Source organism: Ovis canadensis, chromosome X (assembly GCF_042477335.2).
Source record: "Ovis canadensis isolate MfBH-ARS-UI-01 breed Bighorn chromosome X, ARS-UI_OviCan_v2, whole genome shotgun sequence".
In the NCBI taxonomy this organism is placed as follows: Eukaryota; Metazoa; Chordata; class Mammalia; order Artiodactyla; family Bovidae; genus Ovis; species Ovis canadensis.
The window spans coordinates 109,315,997-109,338,660 of NC_091727.1; the positions used below are offsets into that span (position 1 = coordinate 109,315,997).

General features: G+C 39.3%; 1 protein-coding gene and 1 pseudogene across 12 annotated transcripts in view; one reads left to right on the forward strand and one right to left on the reverse strand.

Moving 5' to 3' along the window:
* Positions 1-12,902: 12,902 nt before the first annotated feature.
* The window catches only part of THOC2 (THO complex subunit 2), a 118,638-nt gene continuing 108,876 nt past the window's right edge, over positions 12,903-22,664 (reverse strand). For 11 of the 12 annotated variants that reach the window (XR_011446435.1, XM_070292081.1, XM_070292074.1 and 8 more), the window contains exons 38-39: positions 22,286-22,331; positions 12,903-15,914 (exon numbers count right to left, since the gene is read on the reverse strand). Coding sequence is in view for 11 of the 12 variants with exons in the window: in XM_070292081.1 (XP_070148182.1) it covers positions 22,304-22,331 (28 nt within the window). In the remaining variant the exon portion in view is untranslated. The remainder of the gene's footprint in view (positions 15,915-22,285; positions 22,332-22,664) is intronic. The other variant, XM_070292072.1, reaches the window with a different exon arrangement.
* LOC138930834 (tyrosine-protein kinase Fer pseudogene) lies at positions 15,349-17,397 on the forward strand (annotated as a pseudogene).

The following is a 22,664-nucleotide window of genomic DNA, read 5'->3' on the forward strand; positions in this document are numbered from 1 at the left end:
CTCAAATTAATGGCCATTTCCCTGGTGGCTCAGACAGTAAAGAATCTGCCTGCAATTCAGAAGATCTGGGTTCAACCCCTGGGTCGGGAAGATCCTCTGGAGAAGGAAATGCTAACCCACTCCAGTATTCTTGTCTGAAGAATCCCATGGACAGAGACTACAGTCCTGGGGGTTGCAAAGAGTCGGACACAACTGAGCAACTAACACACAACTCCATCAAAATAAAAATAACCAGAAAGAGAATTTTCTTTAGCCAACTCATCGTCTGTCAAAAATAATAACACCAATCTTGAAAAGAAAAACCTCTATTTTTTATTAAAAGATATAGAAAAGGAGTGGTACCCATTGTTATATAGAGACCACTCTGGAAATTCATTTACTCAGGCTCCCTGGTGAAAATGAGCATGGCTGAATTAGCCTACCAGTCATCTTTAATTTATCAATGAGTTGTGTCCCAAAATTTATCTGTAAGTCAACTGTTTGAAACTCACAACATATTTTCCCATGAGAACAAAGGGTAATTAGGGTCTTAGACCAGCTCACAAAAGCTTACAGACTGGAAATCTATGTCAACTCTGGAACTTCTAATACCAGTCTGCAGGCTGGATCCTGATAACAGTGCAGGAGGGAAAAGGAAAATTATTTCTTTTTCCCTTCCTGTTGCAAAGCAATTTAAAGAAGACTCCTCCAAAAGGCCAAACTTAGGTATAATGCTATCTGTTCCCCTAATAATCCTCTTCCAATGTCTTAAATCCTTTAAGGCTAACACAGCCCTTAGTTTTATATTTGTTGACATAGAAGAGAACAGGCTAAGCAACAGATATTTAGGGACTTGGCTATGATTTCTTGTATATGACATATAGACACCAACTCTAGATAAACTGGAATACAGAAAAAAAGACCCTGTTTAAAACCTTGGGTGCATAGGTAGGGCTAGCCACAGGGGCAAGAGAAAAGTCCTGTTACCAAACCTGTACTCAGAGTTGGAGCAGAACCAGTAACAAAGCTAATGCTTGAGTTGTTGAAACACTTGTCTAGTACTTTTCATACTTCTGTAGCTCAGGGTAGGTTTGGGTCCAGAGACCATGTCTGGGATTCAGTTTAGAGGTGGTTAATGGTCCAAGAGAGATGAGCTGAAGAACAGTGAAGGCAGGGAGTCAAGCAGGTGATAATGACTTGTTGATCTGATTCAAAAGTTTCTACTCATTTGGAAGAAATTACAAATAGATCAAATATTGACTGTGTACCCATACTGTGCCATGCACTGTGTTCAGTTGAGTTCAGCCGCTCAGTCGTGTCTGACTCTGCGACCCCATGAACCACAGCATGCCAGGCCTCCCTGTCTATCACCAACTCCCGGAGTCCACCCAAACCCATGTCTATTGTGTTGGTGATGCCATCCAACCGCCTCATCTTCTGTCATCCCCTTCTCCTCCTACCCTCAATCTTTCCCAGTATCAGGGTCTTTTCAAATGAGTCAGCTCTTCGAATCAGGTGGCCAAAGTACTGGAGTTTCAGCTTCAGCATCAGTCCTTCCAATGAACACCCAGGACTGACTTCCTTTAGGATGGACTTGTTGGATCTCCTGGCAGTCCAAGGGACTCTCAAGAGTCTTCTCCAACACCACAGTTCAAAAGCATCAATTTTTTGGTGCTCAGCTTTCTTCACAGTCCAACTCGCACATCCACACATGACTGCTGGAAAAAACCATACCCTTGACTAGATGGGCCTTTGCTGGCAAAGTAATGTCTCTGCTCTTTAATATGCTGTCTAGGTTGGTCATAGCTTTTCTTCCAAGGAGTTAGTGTGTTTTAATGTCATGGCTGCAATCACCATCCGCAGGGATTTTGGAGCCCAGAAAAATAAAGTCAGCCACTGTTTCCACTGTTTCCCCATCTATTTGCCATGAAGTTAGGTGCTGGCATTAAATAGTCTCTACTTGTGGTGCTCATATTCCACAACACTGTTCTGAAGAGTTCACAGGAACCAAACAAATCCTCATTTAAGAGGGAAAAGCACAATTGTCCACAACCCACTATGACTTAGACTTCCAAACTAGCGGCCTTATGTTTTGGAGGTGAGTGAACTGTTCCCTTGTGGCTCAGACAGTAAAGCATCTGCTTGCCAATGCAAGAGACCCAGGTTCAATCCCTCGGTAGGAAAGATCTCCTGGAGAAGGAAATGGCACCACACTCCAGTATTCTTGCCTGGAGAATCCCATGGGCAGAGGACCCTGGTTGGCTGCAGTCCATGGGGTCACAAAGAGTCGGACATGACTGAGGATGCACAGATGATGAGAGATGAACTGTAAAATATGACCAAGTTAACTATTGCAAGAATCAAACAATATCAACTGTGTCATATTCCTACAGTGAAACTGAAGGAAACAAACAAGTACAAAACCCAGAAGCTTAACTTCACAAATATGCCCAAGGCAAAACCACCAAGTGAGCTAGGTCCTTTTTGGCACCTTTCCTACCTGTCCTTTTACCTTCAAGTAGCCAACATGCTGTGGCACTCTCCCAGGATCAGGCCATGTCCCTTTCTCTGACTTTTGCCCAGGTAAAATCTCTCAGTGCTTTCCTAGGTAAGATGAGAGTATGAGGTACTATCATCAGAAGTCATTTGTGCTTCAGTGCTAGTGAGAAAACTGACTGCCCTCTCCCACAATGCCTCAGTTTAATGAATAGGCACAACTCCAGAAGTGCTTGTAAAGTACTTAACTGTGAGAATTTCACACACCACAGCTATCCAGTAGGGGTGATATTTTGGAATCAGGGCCTTTCAGTGCCCACTTAAACTTACCATAGAGAACTAACCACTTCACCTACATATGTACAAAACAGATCTACAATCAAAAACCTCTGGAGAGTTGATATCCCTAGGAAATCTCCATCCTCAGATTTTAAAAACAACCATTTAGGGAGCTCTGCATAAATATGGGGCAAGGACTACTGTATGAATGAACTCACTTAATCCTTAGGACGACCTTATGAAATGGTTCTCATTATTAGCCTCACTTTACCAATGAGGAAAAAGAGGCACAATTCATCTTAAAAAAGGCAGAGGAAAAGTAAAAAAAAAAAAATGAGACAACAGGACAAATTGAAAACAAATAGCAAGAAGTCAGATTTTAACTTAACTATTCAATAATGACATTAAATGTACTGTCTAAACACTTGAATTAAAAGGCAGAGACTGTCATTGGATTGAATTAAAAAGCAAGAAAACCCATTTCAAATATAAAGGAAAAGGATGGAAAAAATATACCATGCAAATACAATCAAGTGTACTGGCAGTCCAGTTGGTGGGACTTCATGCTTCCACTGCAGGGAGCATGGGTCTGATCCCTGGTAGGGGAACTAAGATCCCACAGACTGCACGGTGTGGCCAAAAGAAAAGAAACCTTCAGAAACTGTATTAATTTTAAAGTAGGTTTTAGAATGAGGAGTATTACCAGGGGGTAAAGAAGAAGACTTCATTTTGATAAAGAGGTCAATTCACCAAGAAAGTGTGCATGCACCTAATCATACTGGTCAAAACTAAAAGAAGAAATAATTGTCACAGTTATATTTGTAACTTTCAAAACACCTCTCTCAGTAATTGACAGACCAGGCAGACAGAAAATCGCAAGGGCACAGAAGATCTGGAATGCCACCAACTAACTTGACCTCATTGGCATTTATAGAACACTGCATCCAACTAAAGCAGAATGCACCGTCTTTTCAAGTGCATGCAGAATAGTCACCATGGTAGGCCAGCTGCTGGGCCATAAAACAAGTCTCAATAAATTTAAGAGGATTTAAATAAATCACAGGAAGTGCTTGACCACACTGCAACTAGACTATATATCAATAACAGAAGGATATCCGGAAAATCTGCAAATATTTGGAAATGAAGCAACAAACTTCTAAATAACACATGGGTCAAAGAATAAATTGCGAGGGAAAACAATATTAATATTATTAGTGGTAATATTTTGAGCTGTAGGAAAATGAAAATACCACACATCAACCTTGTGAGATGCAGCTAGATCAATGCTTAAAGAGAAACTTATAGCATGGAATTAGTAAATGTTCCTACAACTGCCTCACTCACCAACATCAGAATATGACGCAAGGAAAAGTAAAGAACAGAGGACAAAACCCAGGCCCAAATGCAACTCCAATCATAAGAAAGTGAACCACTGCAGATAAGAGTTAAAGGAGAAGGTATAAGCGAAACCAAAAGTAGGTCTGAATTCCAAACCACTTACCTTAGTAGTAGATGTTTGTTGATGATTCACGTCTAGGCTAACAAGAGGTTAGATCCAGGAAGCTAAGTGAAGGGAGGCTGGGGAAGGCAAGAGTGCTAGAGTGAACAAGAGCAGCATGTGCTGGCTGAACCCAGGACAGAGGCTGTTACTTTTGACTTTAAAATATGGCTTGCTAACGATGGGTTTTCCCTGGGGCCTAATACATTTCTCTCCCCAAGCAACAGCCTCTGGATTAGTTCTGTCCCTAACTGAGGTAAGAGCACAGGTGCTTGGGATTGTAGGCTAGTAAAATTTTGTTAATTCCCAAATATCATCTACACATTATAATCACCTGAGCAACTGCCTTTACCATTCCTCCAGGCCTACACTCCAAGAGACTTTGATTTAGTATATTTGGAGTGCAGGGTGCCTCCAAATATTTTTTATAAATTCTGATTCTGCTGACCCCCCTAGTATAAATATTACCACTAATAACAGCTGCTATCAGTTACCGAGGACCTGCTATGTACTAGGTCCTCTTTACGTGCTTTTACATGTATTGTGAGATTTAATTCATGGACAAAAAGGGCATTGTGACGAGCAGGTGAGGAAGTTTAAGTGGAACTCATCCTCACTCAGAGGAGAGGAGGAAAATCATCTTGACACAGAGGCAATAACTTTTCAATGATCTGTAATGATATAAAAAATATGATTAAAACTGGTTAAGGTGATAAAAAAGATTGGTGACATCAGGGTTAGTCATGAAAAAAGACTGAAACAGTCTTAAGGAAGCATGAAACAGTATATAAAGAGGTAAAGAGGTATGATCCAATCCCATGCTAGTATTGATAACAGGTTGGCGTGAGGGATTCTGCTGCTGCTAAGTCGCTTCAGTCGTGTCCAACTCTGTGCGACCTCATAGACAGCAGCCCACCAGGCTCCCCCATCCCTGGGTTTCTCCAGACAAGAACACTGGAGTGGGTTGCCATTTCCTTCTCCAATGCATGAAAGTGAAAAGTGAAAGGGAAGTCCCTCAGTCATGCCTGACTCGTAGCAACCCTATGTACTGCAGCCTACCAGGCTCCTCCATCCATGGGACTTTCCAGGCAAGAGTACTGGAGTGGGTTGCCATTACCTCCGCAGGGATTCTGCACTGCACCCAAATAAGTCTGAATTCTCAATCTCTCCTGGAGACACTCTCTCCTCCAGTGCCAACTTAGGGTGGAACCAGATCCAAAAAGACCTACACCCTCTAGGTCTGAATTGAAATAGGTTGGCTTCCTGAACATCTAAATCCTTCACGAAGTCTTCCCAGATCAACCTTTTGAGAAAAGGTTGTGACTTCCCAAATCACATAGTCTGAGGTCATTCTTACCCTCATCACTCACCATCATCTCAAAATGTAATTGGACCTCAGATAACATGTGATATGTATATATTACTCATTTTACATTTCCTGTTTGTCTATCTCATAAGCACAATCTTTTGTCTGTATTAGTGACTTCTTGGATGAATTATCCTGGAAAGCACAAAAGGTGCCTGCATAATAGTACCTAGCAGTGGTATATCTAATTACAATTTATAAATGTTCTTTAATAATGATGAAATGTAACTAGAAGGTAAGTACCACTACACACTGCACTGAAATAAAGATCATAAAAGCCTTGAATATAGTACAATATATCATTCTGGTTCAAGTTTCATGAGGACAGGGGTAATAGCTCTTTATCAGTCTGATACTCAAGTCCAAGGACATCTGTCATCTGACAAAAATCAGAGGTCATCTAAGTTAAACTAACAGGTCATTTTCTAGCTCCTATCCCTTAAAGGAAGGCTATTTCTCATTTGCAAAGATGCATTTCTCACGTTTATATGCTCTGTACTCAGTCAAAATCTCCTCTTTCCTTTCTCCATTAAATACCTCCAGGACTTCCTGGTGGTACAGTGGATGAGAATCCGCCTACCAATGCAGGAGACATGGGTTTGATGCCTGGTCCAGGAAGATTCCACATGCCATGGAGCAACTAAGCCTGTGTGCCACAACTACTGAAGCCCGTCTGCCCAGAGCCTGTGCTCCACAAGAGAAGCCACCAGAATGAGAAGCCTATTTACCACAAAGAAGAGTAGCCACCGCTCACCACCACAACTAGAGAAAACCCACACGGAGCAACAAAGGCCCAGCACAACTGAAAACAAACAAACAAAAAAACTCCATTTAACAACACATCAAAGGAATGTAACTTTTGTTAGCCTGACCCATGTAGAAATGGTCATTATATTCAATATTTCCACTATCCTCCAATATCCTCCTATTGTTATTCTCAATTATCATGTCAATTTGTGTTTATAACTCCAACAAAATCTGTATCCAATTAGCATGAATTAGCATCTTTTAAAGAAATCCTTCTTTTATTCTCAGCTCTAGAACAAATAGTCTCTTTGCCCCTGACAGGACCTCTAGAAATGTTATTAAAATTTTCAATTGAAAAAATTAAACATTTAAACTTGTTTCTGATAAGCAGTAAGATAGAATATTAAATGGCTGTAATATTAAAAGCTTCATTCCACCCAAGAGGCAGTCTTTAGAGATCAGTATCCACAAAAATGTAAACAAAACAAAGGCCAGGCACAGCTTTTAAACTAATGAGATCTTATGCTCCTTGGATCATGAGAATCAAACAAGGATAACATGAGTTTTCTGATTTTTTACAAACATGCTTATAAAAAGTAAGGCCACCATAAATCCCAGTCTAAGAACCTGGTCTCAAATATTCAAAATTGATTTCCTGGACTAAACCAAAGCATCAGAGACCTAGGTGCCTGAGATACATATTTTGGTGTCATTGTAGAAATAGCCTTCATTTGAATGAGCTGAGCTGTTGCCCATCAGCTAACATTCAGGGCTATTACAAGATACAATCCCTTCATTTCATTTATTGAAAAGACAAGGCCGTTTCTTTATGAGAATACAAAAGAGAAGCTCCTTTAGGTTTAACTGTCAGAAAATGTTATTCTCCGCCAGGACTGGCTTTTTATATGATGGACACTGCAATTTCTCTAACTGACCACATTAAATTCTCTGTGTGGCCTGCCAAGTTTTTCAGAGCCAATTCATGAATCAAGTGTACACAACATTTTGGGGTGTTGGCTTCACTTGGGGTATTATTTTCACCCCAAATTTGATTAAAGCATTGTACTGTATGCTTTTTTTCATAAATCCTTCTTGAAACATGGTAGAGTAGAAATAAAACCAAACCCAGGTTCGGTTAGAATAATATCGAACCCAGGTCTCCCACATTGCAGGTGGATTCTTTGCCAGCTGAGCTGCAAGGGAAGGCCAAGAATACTGGAGTGCATAGTCTATCCCTTTTCCAGGGGATCTTCCTGAACCAGGAATCTAACTGGGGTCTCCTGCATTGCAGGTGGATTCTTTACCAACTGAGCTATCAGGGAAACTCAAGAAATAAAACAATTGCAATAATTATTGAAAAAAAAAAAAGAATGCTGTGATTTCCACTCATACTTGGTTAAAGTGTCTCCTTGAAATAGAAAATGGCTCTATTCCACTGACAAGTGACTTTCCAACAATAAACTGCAGATAGCTTGTAGATAATTTGACAGGGCAAGATGTCTTAACTTTTGCCACTACCACTTAAGACAAACAGATGAATGGATGGCCATCTTCCAAGTTAAGATCAACTTAAGATGGATTCAGGATTGGTTGGGTATAGAGGCTTTTTAGAGTTCCTTAGAAAGACCCCAAAAAACAAAACTGCCATCTTGAATCCATCTTTTAGAGACTCGGGGGCAAGTTACCAACCCAAGAAAATGCACATACCACAAATTGCATTCAATTTCTGGAGAGCCCATAGATATCCTTCAATTCCATTTATGAACCTAAAGTTAACAACCACTAGAGCTTACAGCCTAGGTCCTGAGAAATCCTGCATATTATGATTCTCATGTAAAAGGTTCAAAGATAGATGAGAGATTAGGGATAGCTCCTGCTCACATTATGTAGTAATAAAAGTCATACAGCAATAACCACCTCAGAATATCCTGCTTTGTACATCTTCATTTCACATGATCACTGTTATGTAGAGGAGGAAGTCCTGCCTCATCCAATCTCCTTCAGTTCAGTTCAGTCACTCAGTCGTGTCTGACTCTTTGGAACCCCATGAATCACAGCATGCCAGGCCTCCTTGTCCATCACCAACTCCCAGAGTTCACTCAGACTCACGTCCATCAAGTCAGTGATGCCATCCAGCCATCTCATCCTCTGCCGTCCCCTTCTCCTCCTGCCCCCAATCCCTCCCAGCATCAAAGTCTTTTCCAATGAGTCAACTCTTCACATGAGGTGGCCAAAGTACTGGAGTTTCAGCTTTAGCATCATTCCTTCCAAAGAAATCCCAGGGCTGAGCTCCTTCAGAATGGACTGGTTGGATCTCCTTGCAGTCCAAGGGACTCTCAAGAGTCTTCTCCAACACCACAGTTCAAAAGCATCAACTCTTTGGCGCTCAGCTTTCTTCACAGTCCAACTCTCACATCCATACATGACCACTGGGAAAATCATACCCTTGACTAGATGGACCATAGTTGGCAAAGTAATGTCTCTGCTTTTGAATATGCTATCTAGGTTGGTCATAACTTTCCTCCCAAGGAGTAAGCGTCTTTTAATTTCATGGCTGCAGTCACTATCTGCAGTGATTTTGGAGCCCAACAAAAATAAAGTCTGATACTGTTTCCACTGTTTCCCCATCTATTTCCCATAAAGCGATGGGACCGGATGCCATGATCTTTGTTTTCTGAAGGTTGAGCTTTAAGCCAACTTTTTACTCTCCTCTTTCACTTTCATCAAGAGGCTCTTTAGTTCCTCTTCACTTTCTGCCATAACAGTGGTGTCATCTGCATATCTGAGGTTACTGATATTTCTCCCGACAATCTTGATTCCAGCTTGTGTTTCTTCCAGTCCAGCGTTTCTCAGGATGTACTCTGCATATATGTTAAATAAGCAGGGTGACAATATACAGCCTTGATGCACTCCTTTTCCTATTTGGAACCAGTCTGTTGTTCCATGTCCAGTTCTAAATGTTGCTTCCTGACCTGCATATAGATTTCTCAAGAGGCAGGTCAGGTGGTCTGGTATTCCCATCTCTTTCAGAATTTTCCACAGTTTATTGTGATCCACACAGTCAAAGGCTTTGGCATAGTCAATAAAGCAGAAATAGATGTTTTTCTGGAACTCTCTTGCTTTTTCCATGATCCAACGGATGTTGGCAATTTGATCTCTGGTTCCTCTGCCTTTCCTAAAACCAGCTTGAACAGCAGGGAGTTCATGGTTCATGTATTGCTGAAGCCTGGCTTGGAGAATTTTGAGCATTACTTTACTAGCATGTGAGATGAGTGCAATTGTGTGGTAGTTTGAGCATTCTTTGGCATTGCCTTTCTTTGGGATTGGAATGAAAACTGACCTTTTCCAGTCCTGTGGCCACTGCTGAGTTTTCCAAATTTGCTGGCATATTGAGTGCAGCACTTTCACAGCATCATCTTTCAGGATTTGAAACAGCTCTACTGGAATTCCATCACCTCCACTAGCTTTGTTTGTAGTGATGCTTTCTAAGGCCCACTTGACTTCACATTCCAGGATGTCTGGCTCTAGATGAGTGATCACACCATCGTGATTATCCAGGTCATGGAGATCTTTTTTGTACAGTTCTTCTGTGTATTCTTGCCACCTCTTCTTAATATCTTCTGCTTCTGTTAGGTCCAGACCATTTCTGTCCTTTATCGAGCCCATCCTTGCATGAAATGTTCCCTTGGTATCTCTAATTTTCTTGAAGAGATCTCTAGTCTTTCCCATTCTGTTGTTTTCCTCTATTTCTTTGCATTGATCACTGAAGAAGACTTTCTTATCTCTTCTTGCTACTTTGGAACTCTGCATTCAGATGCTTATATCTTTCCTTTTCTCCTTTGCTTTTCGCCTCTCTTCTTTTCACAGCTATTTGTAAGGCCTCCCCAGACAGCCATTTTGCTTTTTTGCATTTCTATTCCATGGGGATGGTCTTGATCCCTGTCTCCTGTACAATGTCACGAACCTCATTCCATAGTTCATCAGGCACTCTATCTATCAGATCTAGGCCCTTAAATCTATTTCTCACTTCCACTGTATAATCATAAGGGATTTGATTTAGCTCATACCTGAATGGTCTAGCGGTTTTCCCTACTTTCTTCAATATAAGTCTGAATTTGGTAATAAGGAGTTCATGATCTCCTTACCTGGTTTTTTTGCCCCCCTCCCTCCGTTTGTTGTTTGCCTCCACTTTGCATTGTTGAACTTTGCTGTTCGATACTGGGATACATTCTTAAATAATTTCAGTTATGTTATACATTTCAATGCATGTTTCTTGCTTTATGTCTTTTGCTAATGACATTACTTGCTGTGTATTTTACATATATTTTAGACTAGGGAAATGATGTTGGACAAAGAGCAAATTCGAGTGATTTTTCTTATTTGAATTCAAAACAGGTCATAAAGGAGACAATTCATAACATCAAGAAGGCATTTGGCCCACGAACTGCTAATGAACGTACAGTGCAGTGGTAGTTCAAGAAGTTTTGCAAAGGAGACAAGAGTCTTAAAGATGAGGAGCATAGTGGCTGGCCATCGGAAGTTGCCAACAGTTGAGTGTCATCATCAAAAATGATCCTCTTACAACTACTCGAGAGTTGCCCAATAACCTCAATGTCAACCATTCTACAGTTGTTCAGCATTTGAAGCAAACCTGAAGGGTGAAAAAGCTGGATAAGTGGGTGCCTCATGAGCTGATGACAAATCAAAAAAAGCATCATTTTGGAGTGTCTCCTCTTATTCTACACATCAGTGAACCATTTCTTGGATTGTGATGTGTGACAAAAACAGGATTTTATATGACAACCAGTGATGAGCAGCTCAGTGGTTGGACGAAGAAACTCTAAAGCATTTCCCAAAGCCAAACTTGCACCAAAAAAAACTCATGGTCACTTTTTGGTGGTCTGCTGCTAGTCTGATCCACTACAGCTTTTTGAACCCCAGTGAAACCATTACATATGAGAAGTATGCTCAGCAAATCAATGAGATGCACTGAAAATTGCAATGCCTGCAGCTGGCACTGGTCAACAGAATGCAGGGCACACAACCAATGGTTCAAAAATTGGACAAATTGGGCTAAGAAGTTTTGTCTCATCTGCCATATTCACCTGACCTCTCGCCAACAAACTACCACTTCTTCAAGTAATTCGACAACTTTTTGCAGGGAAAACACTTCCACAACCAGCAGGAGGCAGAAAATAGCTGTTGAACCCTGAAGCATGGATTTGTATGCTATAGGAATAAACAAACATTTCTCATTGGCAAAAATGTGATTGTAATGGTTTCTATTTTGACTAACAAAGATGTGTTTGAGCCTAGTTATAATGATTTAAAATTCAGGGTCCAAAACCACAATTACTTTTTCACCAACCTAATAGAAGTTCCATGAAGGCAGAAACTGTTTTCCTCAAGGCTGTACCTCTGGTGCATAAGAAGTACTCAAACATTTTTTGAATAAATCTTCCATAGGATTCTCTGCAGCAGGTTTTTGAAAATAAAATTTTACTGGAACTCCATCATGCTCATTTATTTACATACCATCTATGGCTGCTTTCATACTATAATGCTGAGCTGAGGAGTTCCAAATGGGTTAATTTAAACCCACAAAGTCTCAAATGTTTACTAGTTGGCTCCTTACAGAAAGTTTGCTGACCCCCAACAGCACTCAATTGGCCTTTATCTCTCAAGTTAGAATTGGAAACACTGTAGACATAGGAGTTAGGTCTTAATACTTCTTTGTCTGTAGAACAGAGGGGCCTTAAAATAGCTATCAAATACAGATTTTCTTCTTGCAACATAAATTTCTGGACAATTAAGTTCAAAGTTAGTATTTTTCATCCTCAATGCATTTCTAGCAAGGCCAAAAGCAAAAAAGCAAAGGTTACCTATGTTCAATAAATTGGAGAACACAGAAAAGAGATTCTGATGCTAAGTTCTGGCAAATTTTCACAATCATGAAATCTTTAAAATGCCAATGCAACATAACTACTGGAAAGCTTTTCTCTGATATGTTTCAAACAAATGATTTTGAGGTGAACCACTGTTATTTTCTCACTGGCATAATCATTCTAACAATGTATCTTTTTTTAAAATTCCAGGCACATTATAGGTGCTCAACAGCCATTGAGTGGATCACTCTACAACAATCACTGTGCTCATCAATTTGCAAATTATAATGACCTGAAATGGGGCATTGAGATTTATATTCCTTTGCCAATTCTAAAATATACTTAGCACGTCTCAATCCTTTTAAAAATCAAACCCTTTACTGTCATTCTCTACAAAAAATTAATTTGCATAGGTATCATTGGGGTTCAAGAAACTGAAGAGTAAATGAATAAGTCTGGGCATGATTTCAGCCCACTTTCTACCCCAGGTGCAGAGGAAAGAAAATAGGATTTTCTCATATTATTGGATAAGATGTCTGTCATTTGGAAACATTGTGGTCCATGGACTAAGACACAAATAAGAAGAAAAGGGCTAGGAATCTTAGCTAAGTTATTTTGAATAAGCAACAATATACACAATGATATACAATCATTTGAGAAAACTATTGTTTATTTAGAAAAAAAGGTTACATGGGTAGAATTCAATAGATAAAAAAATTTCCTTTTAAAAATGTCACTGTGAAACTTTTCCAGATGAAAGTTCAGCAATACAAAGCTTCTCTGACTGTAGAATTAAAACATATTTTTATTCCCCCCAACCCCTTGATTTTTCTGACATAATTACAAGAAAAAATGGCAAGGGACAAGTGAGTGCTGGTACCATTTTTTTTTTCAAACATGTTTTAATGTCATACACGAACTATATAAAATGATTCCTAGGCATTGCATAAGACACTGCTCCCACTTTGTTTTTTTACTGACTAAATATAAAACAGGCCAAATAATAAGTTAAAATTGAGTTTTTAAATGAGGTAAATTCAAAATGGTTCAATAATTGTTTATTTTCCATTTCAAACAATAAAAAGGAAGCATTTCATATTGAAAAAAAAATAAACCCAGGCAATATTTAGTTACTCTAAAGTGAAATTCTGTACATATGTAACCTTATTTGCTTGTTGGAAACTGTATGCAGCACATTGTGCTAAAAATATGAAACAGTTAACACTTTCAGCCATTTACTGAAAATAAACATGTAAAACTAAGCAACAAGTTAAATACAGTAATGCACAACTCAACAATTTTAAGTTTTCGGCATGGAGCAATAAAGCAGATAACTGAATAATTTAAGGAGATGCAAATGGGCCCTCTTCATTCATAATTCTTGGCAATCTACTCAGGAAAATAAATTTCTGGTCACAGCTGAACAATTCATTCCAATCTCACCTGAAAGAAACAAAGTGATTATATTGATAGATAAGAAAGGAAGGAGGGTGAGAGAGGTGACGGATGGAAGGCGGAGGAGGGACAGATGAAAGGAGAAGGAAGGAGAAAAGGAAGAAGGAAGAAAAAAGAGAAGGAAGATTTAAGAAAGAAAATCAATGAGTTCTGTGAATAACCAATGCTTGAATTAAGTCACTAGATAAGGATAAAATATTTGTGTATTTCTTATTGCCTACTAGGCATACTATGATAACTTGTATTTTATCTGAGAGAGAGGAAAAAGGGGAACGAGGGAAGGGAGGAAGGAAAAAATGAAATAGAAACAAGTAAAACATTCCACTGGGACAAGCAATAGCTTGTCAAAAGTAAACAACACATAGCAATGAAAAGGAACCAATTTTACATGATCAATAAAAAGAAAAATGACATCACATTTTTTCATGAGGACATGATTTTAATAGTTACTTATATTAAGATGCAATGTCTGCTAAATTATAAAAATTGCTTTAAAAATATATTGACTTAATTATACTCGTTTCCTTATGTATTGACATTTTTCAAATACTGCATATTTGAAATAAATCAAAACATGATTATTACAACATGTGGCAAATAAGTTATCTGCCTAACATTGTTCTCATTCAAATTTTAAATTAATGCTTAAGGCATTAAATTTTATTGATGAAATACTACATTCACACATTTCATAAAATCAGAGCTAGAAGGGTCTTAGAAAATCATCACACTTGCATGAAATGCTGACAATAATTTACATATCATTTCTATACAGCATTCTGTTCACATCATGTATAATCTTGACATTACCAATTATAATTATAGATACACATATGTTGAACTTACAATTAATTTTAATACTTAAAAATCATTGTTCCTGTTCATCACTGATGAATGGATAAACAAAATGTGGTACAAATTCATACAATGGAATAATATTCACTTATAAAAAGAAATGAAGCTCTTATACATGCTACAACATGGATGAATCTTGAAAACATGATGCTAAGTAGAAGAAGCCAGACACAAAAGGCCACATATAGAATGATTTCATTTTTATGAAATGTCCAAAATAGGCAAATCCAAAAAGAAAATACTTTAGTTACTTCCAAGGGGAGGGGAAAGAGAGAACTGGGAGTGACTCTAACAGGTATGGGGTCTCTTTTGGGGATGATGCAGATGTTCTGGAATTAATGGTGATAGTTACAACACAGTGATATATTAAAAACCACGTTGGCAAATTTTATTTTATGTGAATTTAACTCATTTTTTTAACTGCCAAAAAAGTCCATGTCACAATAAAGAGTATCATGGTATCAGTATAAGAAATGGGTTCTCAATCATGCTGCTGCTGCTGCTAAGTCGCTTCAGTCATGTCCGACTCTGTGCGACCCCACAGACGGCAGCCCACCAGGCTCCCCCATCCCTGGGATTCTCCAGGCAAGAACACTGGAGTGGGTTGCCATTTTCTTCTCCAATGCATGAAAGTGAAAAGTGAAAGTGAAGTCGCTCAGTCGTGTCCGACTCTTAGCGACCCCATGGACTGGAGCCCACCAGGCTCCTCCGTCCATGGGGTTTTCCAGGCAAGAGTATTGGAGTAGGTTGCCACTGCCTTCTCCATCTCAATCACAAAGCTGTCATAATTACTGGGCAAGGGAAATTTTGATGACACATTTAGGGGTACATTAAAACATAAAATTGGTATCCCTGTTAGAACATGTGAAGATGATCTTTCCCAGGAACTGAAATTAAAATTTTTACAAGAAGCCAAAATCCTCAAGCAATATAATCATACCAATATTGTAAAATTCATAAACGTTAGCACACAAATACAGCCTATCTACAAAATTAAGGGACTTGTTCCAGGACGTGATTTCCTCTCCTTTCTGAGAAAGAAGGATGACCTAAAACAATGACATTTTTATTAGATGCTGCTTCTGGATGGCAAATCTCAGGTAAAAATTGTATACACAGGGACCTTGCTGCAAGAAACTGCTTGGAGGTGAAAATAATGTTCTGAAAACCAGTGACTTTGGAATGTCTCATCAAGAGGATGGTGGTGTGTATTCATCTTCTGATTTAAAGCAGATTCCCATTAAATGGACAGCACCAGAAGCTCTCAATTATGGGAGATATCGTTCTGAGAGTGACGCATGGAGCTTTGGCATCCTCCTCTGGGAGACCTTCAGCTTAGGGGTCTGTCCACACCCTGGAATGACAAATCAGCAAGCACAAGAGCAAGTGGAAAGAAGATACTGGATGTCAGTCTCTCAGCAGTGTCCAGAATGTATTTACAAAATAATGCTGAAGTCTTGGAATTACAAACTTGAAAACCGCCCCAAGTTCAGGGAACTTGAGAAAGAAATGCCATCAAGAAGAAAGTCACCCAGTGATAAAACACTGCTAAACTCAGACTTTAGGACTCTATCTTCCAGCAGAGTAATATTTTCTTTTCATTAACAAGTCTATACCACATTACCTGGAATATTCTACTAAGGTTATTTTTTTTTCAACAATTTTTAAGAAATATTTACAACTTTAACCACTGTAATAAGAAAGCACAGGTTCTAAATGCAGGAAATCCCACAGATCTTTTCACATCAAGGACTGCTGATATTTCTCAAAGAGTTTCTACTTTAGGCTCAGTTCAGAGTTGGCTGTCCTCGATCCTAGACAGCTTTCCTCTCCCAGTGCTATAAATTGCATTGGTAATACCATCTTTGCAGGACACATTTCCAAAAAAGGTGGCCTTTCACTGTGCTAAGACAGGATTACATTTGTAAATATCACTTTCCATTGGGAATTATTTGGACATCCTGGGGTTTTTTCTTCTTTGCTTTTTGCCAGAAATAGGCCTTGCTGTTTTAGTAAGGTTGTCATTTCCCTATGTTCCACCACACCCTTCTCCTTTGTCTGGGTATCAGAAAACTATGTATGAAATGCCTTCAAAGAGTACCCTTTCAGAGTTGAGACAGCTGATTTTCAATGAAGTTACTTTATAGAGAGCTATGACAGCAAGAAGGAAGTCTGAAGCATAGGTCTGGGTGAAAGAGCAGCTAAACTGTTGATCAAAGTAGAGAACAAAGACAAATAGACTATCAGCCTTGTTAGCAGAGCTACCTCTTTATAAACACATACACACACTAATTTTATGATTAAATTCACCAAAAAAGTCCTAAGAAATGTTTCAGTAGTTCTTTATAAAAGAGCCCTCTGGATGGCAATGAAATTTATGTAGAGAAACTATGTAATACAAGCCCAGCAAATTAATAGCTTATTTCTGGTTAATCCTAGTACCTGTACATACATACACACACACATACACAGGTACCCACAAGCCAAGTAGAAAGGCACACATGGATAAAATTGACAGTTAAAAAGTCCAATGAACATTTACAAGGAAGAAAGAAGCTATAGGAGAAAGACAAAAGGACAGCCATCCTAACCCCACTTTACTCCTTCACTTACCCTTAAACTGCTCCCTAGCAATTTTTATCATCACAAACACACTTCCTGAGGTATTCCAACTGGATAAAATGGAACAGTTAAGACTAGGATTCTGTTGAACGGAATCTCAGCACATCCTGGGGTACCTCTCAAGATAAATGTGTGCATGGGGAGTAGTCACTCAGGGGTAAATGTGGCACTGGAGTCTTTGGGAAGTGCTCATGCCTATGTACAGATGAAGAGCAGCACAGCACCTGAGTGAATGTTTTGTCTGCCTTAAGTAGAATAAAGGAAATGGAAAATCCCTCCTGTTCTCTCCAACTGTTTAGTGCCTATGAATATCAGTGCACAGAATTCAGTGATACTTTAAAGGATAAAAATGAAAAGAAAAATAGTTTGGGTCTATCATTTCAATCTCCTAACAAAACTTTTGTATATCTTTAGTGGTTGCTACACACAGAGCCAGATGAAAGCATACTAAACCTGCCCTCAAAAAATATGTTGCAGCACATAAAGCAACTTCTTAAACAGTATACTATCCAAAATCACTGCAGATGGTGACTGCAGCAATGAAATTAAAAGACGCTTACTCCTTGAAAGAAAAGTTATGACCAACCTAGATAGCATATTCAAAAGCAGAGACATTACTTCTCCGACTAAGGTCCATCTAGTCAAGGCTATGGTTTTTCCAGTGGTCATGTAGGGATGTGAGAGTTGGACTGTGAAGAAGGCTGAGCACCGAAGAATTGATGCTTTTGAACTGTGGTGTTGGAGAAGACTCTTGAGAGTCCCTTGGACTGCAAGGAGATCCAACCAGTCCATTCTGAAGGAGATCAGCCCTGGGATTTCTTTGGAAGGAATGATGCTAAAGCTGAAACTCCAGTACTTTGGCCACCTCATGCGAAGAGTTGACTCACTGGAAAAGACTCTGATGCTAGGAGGGATTGGGGACAGGAGGAGAAGGGGACGACAGAGGATGAGATGGCTGGATGGCATCACTGACTCGATGGACGTGAGTCTGAGTGAACTCCGGGAGTTGGTGATGGACATGGAGGCATGCTGCGATTCATGGGGTCGCAAAGAGTCAGACAGGACTGAGCGACTGGACTGAACTGATCAAATATTACAAATAAACTGAACCTTCTATTGAGGGCAAAAAAAAGTCAATGATGTTTCTCCTCAATTCCAAAAAGATACAGTTAACACTCTGAGTACATAATTCTCCATGTAAAGTTAAGAGTATCTGAAACAGGTAGCTCAGTGGCAAAGAATCCACCTGCCAAGCAGGAGATGAGGGTTCCATCTCTGGGTCAGGCGGATCTCTTGGAGAAGGAAATGGCAACCCTCTCCAGTATTTTTGCCTGGAAAATCTCATGGACAGAGGAGCCTGGCGGGCTACAGTCCATGGGGTCGCAAAGAATCAGACACAACTTACCAACTAAACCAACACCCCTTGAAACATAGTAGGTAATAAAGAAAAATACTTGGTTATCTGATTAGAAGGAAGAGATGGAAGCTAACTGCCTTCAACAAGACCAAAATCTAAGGAAAGGGATATGCAACACACTCATATATACATAGGAATTAGTGACTAGGATTCTAGGCAAGCTGACACACGCTTGTAAGCAATGGGAAACTACTGAGAAAGTTAACTGAACACTCCCTACTCTACATATATTATCAGCATCTAGAACTGCACCTCAAGGTAATACATTCCTAAATTAAGCACTCTTTGAGCACTTAGGAGGTCGGTTTCCAAGTATGGACTGAAGAAGAAAGACTCAGAATGGGGATTAGAAAATCAATTGTTTATAGGGGCTAGTATAAAGTGGAAACAAATGGAAGTGCACTTACTGGGGCCTGATTGAGGCAAACTACAAAAAAAGACCCATTCTATTTAAGGGGGACAAGTACCTAGGCAGGTCCAGCTGATTGCTGACATGCGGAAATGAGAACACAATGTTGCCAGGTGTTCCAGTTCTTCAATAGAAAGTAACATTTGGATTTTGTGTAACTATTCTGAAAATGTTAAATACTGTGCAAGGCCAAGAAGCTGCTGCTGCTGCTAAGTTGCTTTAGTTGTGTCCGACTCTGTGCGACCCCGTAGAGGGCAACCCACCAGGCTCCTGATTCTCCAGGCAAGAACACTGGAGCAGGTTGCCATTTCCTTCTCCAATGCGTGAAAGTGAAAAGTGAAAGTGAAGTCGCTCAGTCGTGTCTGACTCTTTAGCCACCCATGGACTGCAGCCTACCAGGCTCCTCTGTCCATGGGATTTTCCAGGCAAGAGTATGGAGTGGGTTGCCATTGCCATCTCCAAGGCCAAGAAGTTATGTCTAATAATCCACATTCTGCCTAAGGGCTGAGAATTTGCAACCTTGGGTTTAAATGTTAAGAGTTAGGTTACACATAAGAGATGGAGATGACAGACAGACCTGAAAATATATTAGGCCTCGCTGGAGTGGAGTATTAGAATAGGAATGCAGTATACCACAAATACAGATGGGGAGCAGAGAGTTAATTGTTAATATTCTTTGAAATCAAGAATCCAGGATTGAAGTGCAAGTAGATTGAGTTTCTCAAAACCTAGAAGTCTCAATTTAGCAATGTCTGGCTCACTAAAGGACTCTCAAAAGATAGCTGAACTCAATATTAATAAATTGAAGACCATACATATCAATTTAAAACTGAGACTCTAAAGAATGGTTCTAAGTGGAAATTTTTCATAGACAGGAATTTTTAAAGATTAAACTAGGGGAAAAGGTTAAAAGCAAAGAACTTAGTTGTGTTCCAGAGACCAAATGAAAGAGAGGTAAGATGAATTTGGACAAAGACGTTAGCAAAAACAAGTAACAGGAAATACAGAGAACAAGCAAAAAGGATTTTGCAACTAAAAAGTATGAAACAGGAAAATAAGACTTTGGAAGGAATTTAATCTGGGTCACATTCATATACTGTATTTTCTTAACTCTAACATGATCATTTTAATGTTTCTGAAATCAGGGTGATACTTACAAATCAATGCCATTTCTCTATGCACTTTTCTCAAAAAAAAAAAAAACAGTTCTAGAAAGCAACAATGAATCTTACAATTAATGACATCTCTGAATCACGGAAATGTGACACGTGTAGCAGTTCTCCTTTCTGTATAATATAAATTAAAAAGGGAGCAAGGAGCAGCAGATTTGAAGTGGCCTAAAGGTAGAGATCAGTCCTGGGTGTTCATTGGAAGGACTGATGCTAAAGCTGAAACTCCAATACTTTGGCCACCGCGTGCAAAGAGTTGACTCACTGGAAAAGACCCTGACGCTGGGAGGGATTGGAGGCAGAAGGAGAAGGGGACGACAGAGGATGAGATGGCTGGATGGCATCACTGACTCGATGGACATGAGTTTGAGTAGACTCCGGGAGCTGGTGATGGACATGGAAGCCTAGCGTGCTGCTATTCATGGGGTTGTAAAGAGTCGGACACGACTGAGTGAGTGAACTGATACTGATACTGAAAGGTAAATGATGCCAATCAGAAGTGATGAGAACTCTAAATGAAAAGGAACAGCATAAAGACTTGACCAACCCTAGAAGGTATCCAACAGAAGACAGAACAGCTTAAAAAAAAGGAAAAGTCTACCAGTGCTTTCACAAACAGTCTACACAAGAAGAGAGATGTATAAAACCACAGTGAAAGCTGTCAATGACAATGACTGGCCCATTCCTAATGAAGATAAAAGAGGTAGAGCTTTTTTTTTTTTTAATGAGGGGACCAGGTGACAGCAAGAAGTAAAAAGCAAAAAGCAAAACGCCAACTAAAAGGAAGGTTATGGTGAAGAATAAAAAAATATTAAGAGTTTATCATTCACCAGGGAAGACAGCTAGTTGTTAGGTAAAGGGATAGGTAGAATTTAAGAACAGGTAATGTTTCTTTTATAATCTTCCTAATTTAAAAAAAATCTACTAAATTCTTAAGAGCTCTCTCACAACTCTCATCTTCCCTTCTATGCTAATACTTAGAAAACGAGCACAGACTAACAAAACAGAAAAAGCACATAATCTATCAGGAAGTTACCTACCTGGCAACCTCAAATCCCTGCTTTGTAGCCAAAATAAATAGGACAAAATCCATACTCTAAAGTTCACTGCTTTATATGGAACAGGCTCTCAGACATTTCTCACTCAAACTGTAAACAGCCTTGGTTATCTATCCAGTTTAATAAAAGATTAGAAGCAGCAAATAATATTAGGAGGAAGGTAGAGAATGTAAGTATACTTGATGTCATTAAGAAGTGACAGCTAAAACAGAAACAAGAAAATTGGCTATAAAAGATTCAAAAACTTCAATACTGCCATCTCAAACCATTAGCTGTAGAGGGCAAATCATCCTACATACCTCAATAATCCTAAGGCATCACCAAACAATAACTTTTCAAATGATGATCTGAGTGCTCAAAAAAGATCATATTAAGGGTTCTGAACACTCTGTCCACTTATAATTTAAGATGGATAAAACATTTTTTTAAATTCATATAAGGTATAACTACTTTGAAAACAAAATTGCCTATTTTAAATTCCAAAACTAAAAGCACAGACCATATTTTTGGCTTTGAAAAACATGGGCAGTGATAGAGAAGCAAGAAACTTTAAGACAAAAAAAATCTCTGAATAACATGTCGGCATGAAAGGCAAAAAGATGGGAGAACACTAGTAGGCAAGAAGATCTACGTTTATGTATTGGCCATGTCAGGTAATATCTCTGCCACCCCCTTCAACTTAACCTTACGAGTCTCAGTTTCTTCCCCTGTAAAAAGCAGATACCACCACCACCTATAAGGTACTTTAAAAATGGATTGATTATCCAGAGAAGATGGGAATGAGTGGTGAAGAGAAAGCCAGATGTTTTTAAACACATCTTGATGCTTTAAAAAAGAAAAAAAAAAAAAAAGGCATGACTTAATCAGCAAGCTTAAAATGAAAAAATAACCATGAACCTTCTTTCACATCTTTACCCAAAGACCTGAGCATTATATTTAGGTGAAACACTACAGTTGTGTCTTGCAAAAACGGATCTAGTTTCTTCAACATTATCATATCTCATTTTGTATTTCTATCTTTAAATGAGAAAGAGGTAAGAGAAGACTCACCTTGATTGAAAGTCTTCATTATCTGTGCTTGTCCGAGGACTTATGAGTAGATGACAAATTAAGGGAAAACAACTTTTCGGGGGGTGGGGGGGCGGAAAAATCGTGTCTCATCTTTTAGTACAATCCCTCAGCCTGCAGGCCTGACTCTTACCAGCCTGGTAGTCTCAGACTCTACCAGCTCTGCTCAGCTGCAGCATCATCTTGCTCTGCTATTCCCCATGCCCCCAGCCCAAGGGACTCTGTTTCCTCTCCTCCTCTTGGTGATAGAGCCAGAGGGACTTTAAATCCCTTGGTGGCATAAAACCACCTCAGTTAATAAAGAAGTTTAAAAAAAACAATCAAGTCTCCCATTTCCATGTTTCATACATTTGAGAGGGTT